Source organism: Curcuma longa, chromosome 11 (assembly GCF_044706935.1).
Source record: "Curcuma longa cultivar G26 ecotype Majalengka, Jawa Barat chromosome 11, ITB_CL_G26_1.1, whole genome shotgun sequence".
In the NCBI taxonomy this organism is placed as follows: domain Eukaryota; kingdom Viridiplantae; phylum Streptophyta; class Magnoliopsida; order Zingiberales; family Zingiberaceae; genus Curcuma; species Curcuma longa.
Genome location: NC_133871.1, coordinates 21,112,311 through 21,126,325, shown reverse-complemented (window position 1 = coordinate 21,126,325; position 14,015 = coordinate 21,112,311). Strand labels below are relative to the sequence as shown.

The 14,015-nt window shown below is 36.2% G+C and overlaps 2 protein-coding genes across 2 annotated transcripts; one reads left to right on the top strand and one right to left on the bottom strand.

The window, feature by feature from the left end:
• Window positions 1–756: 756 nt before the first annotated feature.
• Window positions 757–1,355, bottom strand: LOC141841772 (peamaclein-like). The gene is made up of 2 exons (XM_074729966.1): window positions 1,226–1,355; window positions 757–1,149 (listed from the first exon to the last, which is right to left on the bottom strand). Exons 1-2 carry the CDS (start codon window positions 1,308–1,310, stop codon window positions 956–958), a joined length of 279 nt encoding a protein of 92 aa, XP_074586067.1. The 5' UTR covers window positions 1,311–1,355; the 3' UTR covers window positions 757–955.
• A 9,890-nt stretch (window positions 1,356–11,245) lies between these two features.
• On the top strand, window positions 11,246–13,695 carry LOC141838954 (uncharacterized). Its single transcript, XM_074726588.1, has 3 exons — window positions 11,246–11,886; window positions 12,256–12,603; window positions 12,696–13,695. The coding sequence occupies exons 1-3, from the start codon at window positions 11,464–11,466 to the stop codon at window positions 13,317–13,319; spliced, it is 1,395 nt and encodes a 464-aa protein (XP_074582689.1). The 5' UTR covers window positions 11,246–11,463; the 3' UTR covers window positions 13,320–13,695.
• The last annotated feature ends 320 nt before the right edge of the window (window positions 13,696–14,015 follow it).

Here is a 14,015-nt window from a genome sequence, read left to right as displayed (position 1 = left end):
TAGCATCCATTTCCTATAGGTTTTTTACACTACCAATCAAATGATGGTTGTGTTGCTCACTGCTCGAAATTGATGTTGCCCTCGACTTTTAGAAGTTTGTCCTTGAGGAAATATTTGCTTCTAATTCTTTTTGCTCCATTTTTTTTTGTTTTTTGTTTTTTCTTTCATGAATCTTTGTTCAAGTAGCTCTTCATCTTCTATTTCGGTACTAGCACACCTTTGCATTTATTCACTTGCAGTGAACTGTTTGACCATTGCTTTTCCTCTTGACTGCAGTCTCCCTGGATATCATGCATTGCATTAATAGGATCTGCAGACCCCATCCCCCATATCACCATAATCAATCCGACTGGTCTTTAGCCCAACCAGCTGTACAAAGTTCATAAATGATTCCTTTCTATTTTTCAGACTTTTCATGTTTCTTAGCGTCGAAGGCAAAGTGCTGTATAAACAAAGATCAACTCCACATGATTCTGGTACTCGATTCTGCTCCTTTAAAATTTCAAGTAGAATAAAGCCTGAAGAATTCATCTGACTTGGTGCCTGCTGCCTTAATGCACATTGGAACAAACAAAACCGCTAGCATTACCTTGTTTTCCTATGACTCTTTTGTTGTCTCTGTTTCGAAGCCATTCTTCTCTCGTTTTTGTTTGGAACCTTCATGTTTTTGTATTGCACTTGAATTTGCCCTTAAATTCCTTCCAACGTTGTATGTGTTTATCTACAATGTTTGTCACTTTACTCTTACTCTTGATCTCACAGAAAAAGAAATCAATATATATTGAGATACAAAAAAACACTCGCACATTTATTCCAGCGCTGCTTACGATTACTTAGGTACATGCATCTCCACTCACATATCAGACACTCTCACAAGAAAACAAGCAGGCATATGACATGCATGAGAAGAACCCGGGAAAAGGATACTGCTCTGAAGGTGTGGCGAAGAACCGACTCACGGGCACTTTGGCCGCCGCCGCTTGCCGACGCCGGTGGTCTTGTCCCTGTAGCAGGGGCATTCGTCCTTGTGGCCGTAGGTGCCCGACGGCACGCAATGACAGTCCATGCAGCACATGCCGCAGTATTTGAGGCAGCGGTCCATCACACTGGCCTTGGAGCACCTCACCTTGCATTTGCCCCCACAGAATGCTAACCAAACCAAATTAAGCCAATTCAACTATCTATTCGCATAATACACGCAAGTTGCTTCTGCCTAGTGGATTACCTGAAGCTGCTGCCATGGTGGCTTGGAGATGAGATGAGGCCAAGAGGAGAAGCAGAAGAGCCAAGGCGCAGTGGATGGGCTTCATGGTCTCCGCGCTTGGCTTATGGAGGTGGTGGTGGCTTTGAGTGCTATGTGAGGGAGGGTCTTGTGTTGGCATTTATACAGAGAAGTAGAGGAGTGCGGTGTGGTGTGGGGCAGGAGCAGTAATGGTGTGAGGGGCACTTAAATTAGAGTTTGGGCTGGCATCCAATAGGTGTCCGTACCCTTATCCTGGGATTAAAGTGGCCGTCCTGTAAACGCTCGCTAAAAGTGACTGATACCTGTGTTTTTTTATCTCAATATGAATTGTCCGTAAGGGTGAATCCATGTGACAGCACTGGGGGATGCTTTGGCTTATATTGACAAGAAGCTTTAGCTTTCTATTCTTTCATTAATGAATAAATTGCTGAGTATTTCTGGCCTTTTCTCTCTATTCTACCAACTGGCAGGAGGACGAGGACGAATGTTTGAGAATGCAAATGCAAATGCAATGTATCAGACTGTATTAAAATTTAGTGTACTATTAGAGTGGGGCAGCAGAACTTGCAATCTATTGGCTTTGGCTTCGCCTCACCGACGCCCTTTCCTTATTTTCGTCGGTGAAGAGCTTTACTCGATGCTGAATTATGAATTCCTTGGCTTTATTACCTGGCATGAGAAGCTCCAAAAGTAAAGAGGGCACCTCAAAAATCGCATGAACGTATCAAATGCCAAGCGAGCAGTCTTGATGGGGCCTTCTTCTGCTGGGGGAGGTGGAAACTATACAAGGAATTTTGGATCAATTAATGAATCAACCAACGTATTCTCCAAAATGGAAGGAGTTATTGTTATTGCCCCTGTGGATGACACAGTTGATACTTATATGTTATGTTATTGTAATAGATCATGAGGTTGATCCCCAATGTGTGTAGAATACTTTGTTGGTTCACTGACGCCTATGTAGAAGGCTACTATGTTGAACAAAGTTCCTTTATGATTTATCTCCCTTTCAGATCATGTGGAATAGTCTTGAAAGGACCCTCAAGGTGAGGGATATCACCTTTACTGTAAAATAAAATGAGTTATTACCATTTGGATTCTCATAGTCAAGAAGACTTGTTCATTAGTTGCATGTTTCAAGCTAAATCAAGTTGATATGAAAATTTCATGCAAAAAAAATAAGTCTTTGTATTCATATAAAAAATAATAAAATCGATGTTATAAAAATAATTTCAGAACACATAAATTGAACATAATAATAAAAAATATTATATTTTACATTGCTAATAATGAGTATCATTACATTATAGAAAATGAAAAAAAACTATTATAATTAATTATAAAAAATTGATCTTCTTGTAATTTTTATCTACAAAGTCATCAATCAATCTTTTATAATTACGTTTTTCTAAACACTTACTCTCAATTGAAATTATAGCTAATGCATTCAATCTTGTTTAGGTTATCATTGATTTTAAACAAGATTTCAACAACTTCAATTAGAAAAATTTCTTTCTACAGATGTAACAGTCACTGAAATAGTCAATAGTATCATGTATGCAGTGAATGAATTCGAGAAATAATTCATTTTTTGCAAAAAAAAAAATATATTTCACTTATTTTTGTTTCCTTTGATAAAATATGTTGTATGATTTTCGGTTCTTGATATAAGTCATCTCCAAACATCTTGTCTTGTACCCTCTTTTTTTTGTAGTTTCCTTTCAAGGTTTTTACAACAAGCTTTCAAGTCCTCATCAATCATTGAACTCAACTTTTCAGCTGTGAAAAGGAATCCAAAAAATCTTCATATTTCTCATATTACTCAAACTTTTTCTTCAATGACCAAATTATTTGATCTACTATGTACAGAAAATAATAAACTCTAAAAGCTTTCTCAGTAGATTCTTGAGATATTTTGGAAGACTCACATATAACCTCATCAAAATATCTTTTTCTATATATTTGTCTCTTTTCAAGAAAAAAAAATCAATCTCCATTGTCAAAGCAAGTTCTTTTGTTGTATTGATAGCTTGTCCAAATTCAAATTTTCTATACTCTTCAAAAGAAGCAATTAGCTCCTTAACCTTGGTCATAGCAACGTCAATAAGCATATTTTCATATTGTAAGCCTTTGCTAAAATGTTAACTTTACTCAATATGTCATACCAAATAATCATGCTCATTAAAAATTTAAAATTTTCAAGTTCAAATGTTGCTAAAGACTTAACTTCACTTTTTATTTTAGAGTCAGTGACTTTTTCTTCTGCAACTTGAAGTCAAGCTTTTCTGATTTGTTGAGTTTGAAGTACCACTGCTTTCACACTTTCAATACAGTTTTCCATCGAGTGATTGATAATGACTTGAGAGCTAAACATTTTACCATCACATGATCTATCAAAACTTTCCACCTCTTTGTAGAATGAGAAAATATTGTATAAATCTGTTGTACTACTCTAAAAATCTTTCATTTTTTCATAGGAATTTACAATGTTACAAAGTGTTAAATTCAAATAATGATATCTACATGGTGTGTATACTACTTTAGGATTTATATCCAATAGTTTTTTGCACAACTTGGTGTCTTTTATATTTGTCCCCTTATCATATCTCTGCCCTCTCACATTATCAATATCATGATCAAAACTTTTCAACACATTTTGAAATTCTTCAAGCAACCCTTTCCTACTGTATCATCCACTTTCAAAAATCCCCAAAAGTATTATTCTACTTTCATTGGGCTTGAAGATACATCAACACATCTTATAATTAAAGTCATTTGCTCTTGGTTACTAACATCAAGAGTGCAATCAAGTATTAGTATGAAAAAAAAACTTAGCTTCTTTAATGTTTTGAAAAATAGAATTCTTGATTTCAGAAACTAACCAACATAGCAACTCATTCTGAATTTTATAGCTAAGATAATGATGATGTATATTTCTTTCAAGATACTTTTTCATCACTGAGTCTCACTCAGCAATCATCTTAACAGCAGCCATAAAATTTCTATTGTTATCATCATAAAGCTTTTCATTACTACCATGAAATGTTACATTTTGTTTAGTCAAAAATCTCAAAAGTGAAATTAATCGATGTAATACCTTCCTCCAATATCCTTTTGTCTTCTTGATTTGATCTTGAATAACATGATCAATTATTGTACCCTTCACTAACTTGATATGCAACTCTAACCAACTAGCATAATAATTGACATGCTCAATACTTATCTTATCTTAATAATATTAAGTCTGCTACTAAGATGCCCTTGGCTACATTATCCCTCATTTACTAGTTGACTTGGTTGAAGCCTCTTTTAAACTACTTGTAATAAAAATAAAATACTTTATCAAGTGCTTTTAAATAAATCAACTAATCTGTATAGATATTTTTGACCATTTGGCAAAATTAGAGTGTAGAAATATGAAGGAATCATCTATTTTATTTATCTTGGAGACCTTTCCCAATTAATACATCTCTTATATAACCTTTTTCCACTAATTGATCATTCCTCCAAATAAATAATCTGAAATTTTAAAACTTTTAAATATTATCAAATATCGATTTTCACAATTCTAATTCTAAAAAGTCTACTTTCAAATTGAAATAGCTAAAATAAAGTTTAACTCAAAACAAAAATTCGATCTTGATGCTCGATTAGAGTTGAAATAAAAGAATTTCAATATCTACACATAATAACACAAAAGCTAAATCAATTTTAATATAAGTTTCACAAAAATCAAATAACAAGCTCAGGTTTTTCTAGACGCACGATGAAGGTAACGGCTAAAGCTTGAAGTCGAGGATTTCTATGCAATTTTGGTTTCAAAACTAAAATGTAGCCCAAGCTAGCTCTATCGAAAATCATGGTCAAATTTTCAGTTTTTGATGATCGACGGTTTGAAACGATGGTGAGGGTTTGAGAGATTTGGAGGTTTTTTTTTAACTTATGAGGAAAAAATAAATAATTATGAGAAAAGGCAACTCCAATTTATTTTGTTGGCTTTTATTTTAAAAATAAAAATAAATTATTAATAAAAATTGGGGCCCGTCGGAGACAGACCTGGGCAACGGCCCCACCTTGACCACCACAGGCCTGGCTCACTTCCAATGATACATCCAATTGGAAAGAATAAAGTGAATAAGGGAAATTCCATCTTACGCTTACCATACTTTATACTTTCGCAAACATGATTATAATGCTTTCAAAAGAAAACTGGAGTTCATTGATTTACTCAAGCTACGTAACTGCATCATTCAGAACTTTAATATTGTTCGTTCAGCAACAAGTTTGAAAGGATTTACAAAATTTAATTAACTTGGATCGAGCATGAACAATAGGTTCAAACCAGAACTCGTCAAGATAATTCCCATACAGCATGTCGTGTTTCACAGTAGAGGTTCGACTCGTATCAGATCGGGTCTGTGCAATAAAAATAGTGGGAAGAATTATAATGTGTTAAATAAATAAAAAAGATTAAATTACTCTAAGTTATAAGTAAAAATAAGTAATCAAGGTATTTGAACATTGAAAATTAATAAATTAATTTAAAATTTACAAGATTTTTTTGTAAATATTAGATTTTCACTAAAATGCCGAAAGCCCCTTTCTATTTTTTAAGTTCTTTTAATATTGTATTATTTAAAATTTTATATTATTTATTTTTTTCATTAATGTATAGTCCAGAGCCTAAGTTTAGGCTGGTCCAAACAGTACTCCACCACGCCCACTTAGGTAAGATAGTGCCGATGGACAATCTTTGAAGAAGTACATCCTACTAGGTATAATCCTAGAATAAAATATCAATTAATTCTATCATCCTAACTCGACATGAGATCTAAATATCACATGTCATGTCTAGCTTGGGCATGACTCTAACCTAATGGTAGTGGACTCAGGTTGAGCTTGACGCGTACATGGGTCAACCGAGCTCAGACCAAGTAAGATAGTCTCATGATATCATGGATCATATCGGACCCGCACCAATTCATCAGCAAATTAAACTCTCACAATCTTAAGGAATGGCCAAGACAATTGGGCCGACTCCTCTCGGATTGGAGGAAGGCCCATTGGTACCAAAAAGCCCAAACCAACTACATCACGGACATACCCATCAAGAATGAGGCAAAAGAGCTTAGAGTATTTAATCTTTCAAAAAACAATATTTAAAAGTGCTCAATTGTGTTGTATATTTCTGATTCATAAATTTAATTCTGTGAATATATATAATAACAGTATTATACGGTCTTTCAATTCTCTCTGTTTTGGATTGAATTCGCATGAGTCCTGAATACTTGTTTGCTGAAAGTCCAATAAAATTCATTTGGTGTGCTCACTGCGCAGCCAATTGGCATCGTCCTTGAGCTGCTGGGTTCGTTTCAGATTTTTTTTCTCCACAAAATTCTAATATATATATATACAGATAAAGTTGCATCATCAATGGGAATGGGCATCCAACTGCAATCCACTGACATCAGATCAGTGCATGAGTTGAATCCTTTCTGTTTGCTATAATTCCTCATAATCGATCGGATAATTCATTTTGATGATTTCTTTTCACAGAAATCTTTAACAATATCTAACCGAATCAATAATTGAAGCAGGAAGTCGATCATTTTGACAAGGCGCCCGCCATCCGTAATCAACGGCGAGACACAACAACCACTCCTTGAAATCTAGACAGAATCTAATTAATTACAGATAGATCGAGCACCACTTTGCCGCTGACTCTTTCGTCTTCAAAGTCTTCGGAAAAATTTGGAGGTGGGCCATTGCTGACTTGCATGCGCTCCGAAGCTTCACTTTCTTCCCATATGATGGGACTCCCACTGTTAATTTCCCAAGTGAGAAACTTAAAATTGTGCAAGAGTAAACTCTCGATCGAGTTGTCAAGTTGCATGCAAGTTTCTTTCTTCTTCTGTGATCAGAATGATTTAAATATCATTAGCATGTGCAGAAAATTTTGATGGAGAAAAAAAATTCATGTAGTTGTTGTTATATATATTAGTCTAAAATAACACAAACTGATGGCCATAATATAATGTAGAATATCAATCCCCCTACAAATTATTTGTCAAAATGAAAACTTCATCTTCTGAATCTAATTTGTACAATTTTAACTTTTGTCTTCTAAAATAGCCATTAGGTCTAATTCTCAAGGAAATTAAATCTTCCTAGATTTTGCATTAAAATAGGAATCAGGTGAGCCTAATTAATCACCCCAAGAGATGATTTGCATCCTTCAAATAATTATAATGCAAGGTACCAGATAGCTGTATATATATATGTGTGCAAGCAAACAGTCTTCATCTTTCCCAACTTATCAGTTGTCTGGTGGCGATAGATAAACTAAGATCTTTTGTTTTTCAATGGCGAATCAAAACATTTTCTCTAAAAATGATCTATTGCTCTATTATCAAATTTCAGAGTAAACTGAGGATAAATCTACAGTGAGCAAAGCAAAGATGGAGCAGAAATTTAGATAGAAATACCTTCCACAATCGTTAGGCAGATAAGTGTTTTGTATTAAAAATCCAGAAAGTAATTTAGTCTAATAAATAACTTGGTGTGAATTCAAACAGGTTCACAGCTAAAGGCCAAAGCGAAACCCTTTTGTGTTTGTTTTTTTCCTTTTTGACTTTGGAAAGAAAAGTTGTGGTTTCATCATTATAGTTGATGTCAAATCAGTACCTATCGATTAATAACTAATATAAAAATCCACCTCGACCATAGGCTTTTGTGCTAGTTATCAATCATTCAATTGTTTGGTTGGTGGAGAATTCAACTTTTATTTTTTTTTTCCTTTTCAATTTTATATTTTGCAAAAAGAAAATAAAATATTTTTATCATTAATCTTTTATATATAGCTATTGCATGTGAATGAAATAAATTTCAACGATTGACTAATGACTAATTCTTCAATTACTTTTTTTTATCCCAATTCAATTGTCATCATTTTATCAACAAAAAAAAATTTTGGATTAGATTTGTCTGAGCCCTTTGCACATTTGATTGTTGAAAGTATCAATTAGGCAACATCCCTCTAGTGTAGGATAACATTTTTTATGACTATAATTTCATCCCAGTCTTTGCCTTACCTAACTAAATAAAATTAGGATAATTTATCAAAAGTAATACAATTTGTCAAAATGAAATAAAATTAAACGCTAATATGAAAGAAGAAACACATGTGGCCATTTAAATTTTCTTTCATAAAATATAAGGAAAAAAATTAAGAGATGATTTTTATTTTATTATCATTTTAAAAAATATTAAAAGGGTTCTTGGTATCTCAAAAATATTTTTATTTTAATAGTATTGTTCTATTGGTTTTGATCAAAACTATTTCAACATTCTTAAAATTATTAAATAATCATAGTTAAAATATTCAAATATTAATTAAAACTACTCCAATCTGATCAAAACTTATTAAATATTATTGAAATAATTTTATCAAATCTATCACAACATAGAACAAATTTAATCAAAATTGATACAACATAGAACAATTGATCAAAATTACTTAAAGTAATTTTAAAACATTAAATAAAGTTACTTCAATCCAAATAATTTTAACTCAAACTGTTACAATAACACGAGACAGTGGTATTTTAAGGATATAGAGTGTCTTTTTAATATTTTTTCCAAACTATGATGTTTTTTTTACAATAACAAATATTTTATATATATTTGTTATCTTGTACACTCATACGTGTAAACATCTAGTGTTAAATTTTACTTAGATGGTATTATTTACTAAATAGTAAATAGCCTCTTTTGCCATTTAGCCTGCAAGATAATTGTATCTCACCCTCAAGCTTGTGTAGTGATAAAACTTTCAATAAATTAGTTAAGCATTTATGATTCGAATCCCAACTTATAACATATATATAGGTGAGGAGTTATTCATACTTCTAAATTTATCGGATAGATGAATAAAAGAGGAGATCATCCGCCTCTTAGATTAGTTAAGCCGACAAAGATAAAATAAGCATCCTCTTGTTGTCCTTCTTTTAATTTCCATTCTTTTGTTTTCTTTTTGTTTTTCTTAAACAATGCAAACAAAATACTTTCTTTTTACTAAGTTCGTACTAGTCCCTGATGGAACTCCACGGTGTTCGTCGTTGTCACGTGCCATGACGACAAGTCTTTGCATGGATTTGCCGATGCTGATCGAGACCGCGTCACATGGAACGATGAATGACCCGATGGAGACGTGACGGGGCTCGGGTTCAATTCGGTCGAACCTCCCTCGTTTGGTTGTCTTTTTGCCGTCAGATCCTCATCAGACGGCGACGTCAATCAATTCATTCCTCTTTTTCTGGACCGCCGTGGTTCGGAATCTCGAAATGAAAGAAGATTAGATTCCGCGAAGTTATCTACCGTCTCGTGACGTCCACGTGAGCGGTTGGTGAGATCACCTCCCAGACTTTCTCATTCATAGAATTTCCCCGCTTATTATTATTATTATAAGCATTAAAAAAGTGGATGCAATACGAGCTTTATTTAAAACTACTTTAAGTTAGTTAAAATTATTATAATTTTAATCAAAATTATTTTAATATTAATTAAAATTATTTTAATATTGACTAAAATTATCTCAAATTTAATCAAAATTACTTCAATGTCGCTAAAAATTATCTCATTATTGATTAAAATTACTCTAATAAAAATTAAAACATTTTAATAGTAAAAATTTACTCTGATATAAATTATTTCAATAGTCAAAACCCTATCGATATTAATTAAATTTATTTTAATATCGATAAAATTTATTTATCAAAATTACACTAATGTTGATCGAAATAGCTCTAATATTGGAGTAGTTTTGATAAATATTTAAGTAATTTATTAACCAATTTAATAAATATTGGAATAGGTTTTGTTCAAGGGATCTTTAATTATAATACTCTTTTTCAGTAAAAAAAGTGGAATTTGCCACTCTAGTCTAGCGGCTCCTCCACGACCATCTATAAAGAGATAAATCGAGAAGTTGTAGTTGACTATGATGTAGGAGAGCATTGTCTCACTTTCATCAAGATTCGATCTTTACCCACTTCAGTAATTTTGTTCTATCGTAACCAACTCAATTATGTCATGGTACTTAATTATAATACTTTTCTTCTGCAAACAAAAAAAATATTTTAATACTTAATACTATAATGGGTGAATAACACCTTACTTTACAAATAAATTATTTTCTTTCTCTTACTTAGTCAAATCAAAGAGAAAGATCATCTACTTTCAAAATTAATCAAATGAAACATAAATATCTAGATTATAAAAAAAATTTAATTATTCTCAATAATATTTATAAAAATTATCAAATTAGAGTATAAATAATTAAAATATAAAAAATAATATAATAATTATTCCTCAAACTCAGAGATATAACGGAGTAGTTCAGATCTTCGGTTCTATCTCATGGTTTCTAGAATATAACAATCTTATCGTATGATTTCTCGAATATTATATACCATATTTTTTTCGAACTCTAGCGGAACATCACAACCTGAGCTCGTTAGGTTACGAGCTTTGCGAACTTCATATGCATGTTACTAAATCAATATCAATAACATGAATCTAATTTTAAATTGAACACATTAAAGTATTGATAATTTTTTATTAATATTTAAGTAATTTTGATAGTAGCTGCGGCAGAGACAACCATAACAATATTGTCCGATTGGGTAAGAATAATAATTAAAAATAAAATAAAATACTCTTTTAATAGTTTTTTTTTAATATACCACGCCCCTTTTAATGATCGCGTGAGGTGACCGGACCGGCGGTGAGCATACCTCTCGGAGCTCTTTCTCACTGCCTTGTAGACCGTCGTGACTGTAGTATGTTGTCGCGTTTGTATTTTGAATTTTTATATTGGCCCCTCTCATATTTTTTTTAACTTTTAGCCCTGGTTTTTTCCCTTATTGCACCGCCAGGTCCTGTTCCCACCACTTCAAAGGCTCAAACCGAGTCCCCTGCTTTATCGTCGTCTTCGCTTGATCCTCTTCTGCGACGAACTCTCTCACTCTCTGAGTCTCCCTTTTTCTCTCCCTCGCTCTTCCACAAGAAAAAGTAGCATTTTAGTCTTCGCCTCCAGCTTCGCAAGTTTGGAGATTTCTGACCTATTTGGTGCGTGCTCTTCTCCTCTCTAAGTTTCGCCTTCGCCTCCCTCCATTTCTTTGTGGTGGCTTTAGGGTTAGCTTTGGGGGTTTGGGGAGGGCATGGAGAAGAAGCACGGGTTCCTCTCGGCTCTGCGAGGGGAGATGGCGCGGGGGCTGTCGCCGGCGAGGTCGAGGTCGGTGAGTCCGCAGCGGAACCACTCACCTGTCGTGGCGGATCTGCTGCTTCCGAAGCGGTGGAAGCGACAGAAAGCGCGGGGGTTCCCGGAGGAACTGTTGGTGCCGGCGTCGGGGATTCTGGCGCCCTTGGAGGAAGGGCCGGAGAGCGGCGTTGGCGATCCGGGGAAAGAGGGGTGGGGGCAGTGGGTGAAGGACCGGCTCCACCGGGCGCCGTCTGTTTCTGCAGGCGCCTGCCGCCACTCGGACCTCCGCCTCCTCCTCGGCGTCATGGGGGCGCCGCTAGCCCCCGTCCACGTCTCGCCCGCCAATCCGCTCCTGCACCTCAGCATCAAAGACACTCCCATTGTGAGCATCTTCCTCTTCTACTTTAGTTTTGTTTGGCCATTGATGCCGGCTTTTCCTCTTTAGGTTCTGCCTTCCACGTGGTTGGTGGAATACATTATCAATTTACAATTTCTAATGGAATTTGAGCGATTAAATGAATGCTTCAATCAGGGCTGAGGCGCGTGCATTTATGCACCCATTGCTTTATGTCTCACATTGATGGATTTCCCGAAGAATCTGGGATTTAATATCGCAGTTTGTTGCCATTCCTGCAATAAATGCATGTGCCCTTCATCTACTAACCTTTGTTTCTGTGACTGGATTAGCTCTTCAATTTTGGTAGATGTCGGGCAAATTATTGATTTTTCTTCAAATTATCCGCTGTGGTAGGAGACATCGTCGGCTCAATACATACTACAGCAGTACACGGCAGCTTCAGGGGGCCTAAAAATGTTGAGCTCCATCAGGAATGCATACGCCATGGGGAAGGTGAGGATGCTGGCGTCGGAGTTTGAGACGGCCACTGGGATCGTCAAGAGCCGGAGTGCAACAAAGGACGCCGAGTCCGGTGGGTTCGTCCTCTGGCAGATGGCGCCGGAGATGTGGTACGTCGAGTTAGCTGTCGGTGGTAGCAAGGTCCATGCCGGATGCAACGGCAAACTAGTCTGGCGCCATACTCCCTGGCTCGGTGCCCATGCCGCCAAGGGCCCTGTTCGACCCCTCCGTCGAGCCTTGCAGGCATAAAACTTTCCCATGCTCAACTCTGTTATGTGCTCTAATTTCATTATTAGATCAATTCAATTCTTATCGAAGCTAATCGAACGCTGTAGGGACTTGATCCATTGACCACAGCGAGCATGTTTGCTGATGCACAGTGCATTGGCGAGAAGAACGTCAATGGGGAGGATTGTTTTATCCTTAAGCTTTGTGCAGATCCGCAGACGCTGAAAGCTAGGAGTGAAGGCCCTGCTGAGATCATCAGGCATGTCTTGTTTGGTTACTTCAGCCAGAAGACTGGGCTTCTTATTCACATGGAGGACTCGCATCTAACTCGAATTCAGTCGAATGCCGGAGGTGATGCTGTGTACTGGGAGACCTCCATTAACTCCTCCATCCATGACTATCGCCCGGTCGAGGGCATGATGATTGCACACTCGGGGCGTTCAGTTGTCAATCTTTTCCGGTTTGGCGAAGTGGCCATGAGCCACAGCAAGACTAGGATGGAGGAGGCATGGACTATCGACGAAGTGGCATTCAATGTCCCCGGCCTCTCGATCGACTGTTTTATCCCTCCCGCTGATGTAAAACGTGGAACAGTCAGCGAAGCCTCTGAGCTACCACAATCCGAGAGGGCAAGAAGCACTATGGCAGGAAGTAATAGGTCTAAGGTCGCAGCGCTTGACAAGTCTCATGATGTTGATGATGATAACAGCTCGTGGACAGTGGAAGTCTGATGCCAAACTCAAGCACTGAAATTGTTCATAGACAGTTCTTTTGCTCAAACTGACTCCCCACAAACTATAAGACAGAAGGAAGGAACTTGATGGATTTTGTTTCTGTTAATCAATTCATCCGCTGTAAATAGGGGCATAAATTGTTCATGAGTCTGCAACTACGCATATCAACTTAAGTCTTTTTGCCTTGGAGCAGTCTGGTTTGGCTTTCTTTTATCACTGCAACAAAAATTTCCTTGTGCATTTTTCATTTCCGTTCTACTTCCTAGCAGTGTCTGTACATGCCACCATCTCAATTTCGTAGCCGAGATGGGACAACTTTTTCCCTACCTACTGCAATCATATATATATGGGTGTCATACAAAGTTGATGTAAACCAAACTTATGCAGCTCTCGTTGATATGAATGGCCACTACGTGCTCATCGCAATGTTGGCTTTCGCTGAACCTTTTTTATTTTTCAGCTTTCCTGCATCATTTGTCCATGGATGAGGTCCACAGGCTGCCCTTAATTGCTGTAAACAAGGGTGTTTAAGCCTTTTGATTGGTCACGTAACATGGCACAAGGGCCCGGTTTCACTGCTCGAGCTGCATGCTTCTGCTGCATTGTCGTGGGTGACTTAAAGGCTCCCCATGTGGTTCTTCCATCACATACATACACTGCCTTTATTTCATGGACTCTGAGAAGCTTCCTCAT

Coding starts and splice junctions, on each gene's coding strand:
- LOC141841772 (XM_074729966.1), bottom strand. CDS start 1,310: ATGAAGCCCATCCACTGCGCCTTGGCTCTTCTGCTTCTCCTCTTGGCC. Junction 1,150..1,225: donor CACCATGGCAGCAGCTTCAG/GTAATCCACTAG, acceptor TGGTTTGGTTAG/CATTCTGTGGGGGCAAATGC.
- LOC141838954 (XM_074726588.1), top strand. CDS start 11,464: ATGGAGAAGAAGCACGGGTTCCTCTCGGCTCTGCGAGGGGAGATGGCG. Junction 11,887..12,255: donor GCATCAAAGACACTCCCATT/GTGAGCATCTTC, acceptor CCGCTGTGGTAG/GAGACATCGTCGGCTCAATA. Junction 12,604..12,695: donor CCCTCCGTCGAGCCTTGCAG/GCATAAAACTTT, acceptor CGAACGCTGTAG/GGACTTGATCCATTGACCAC.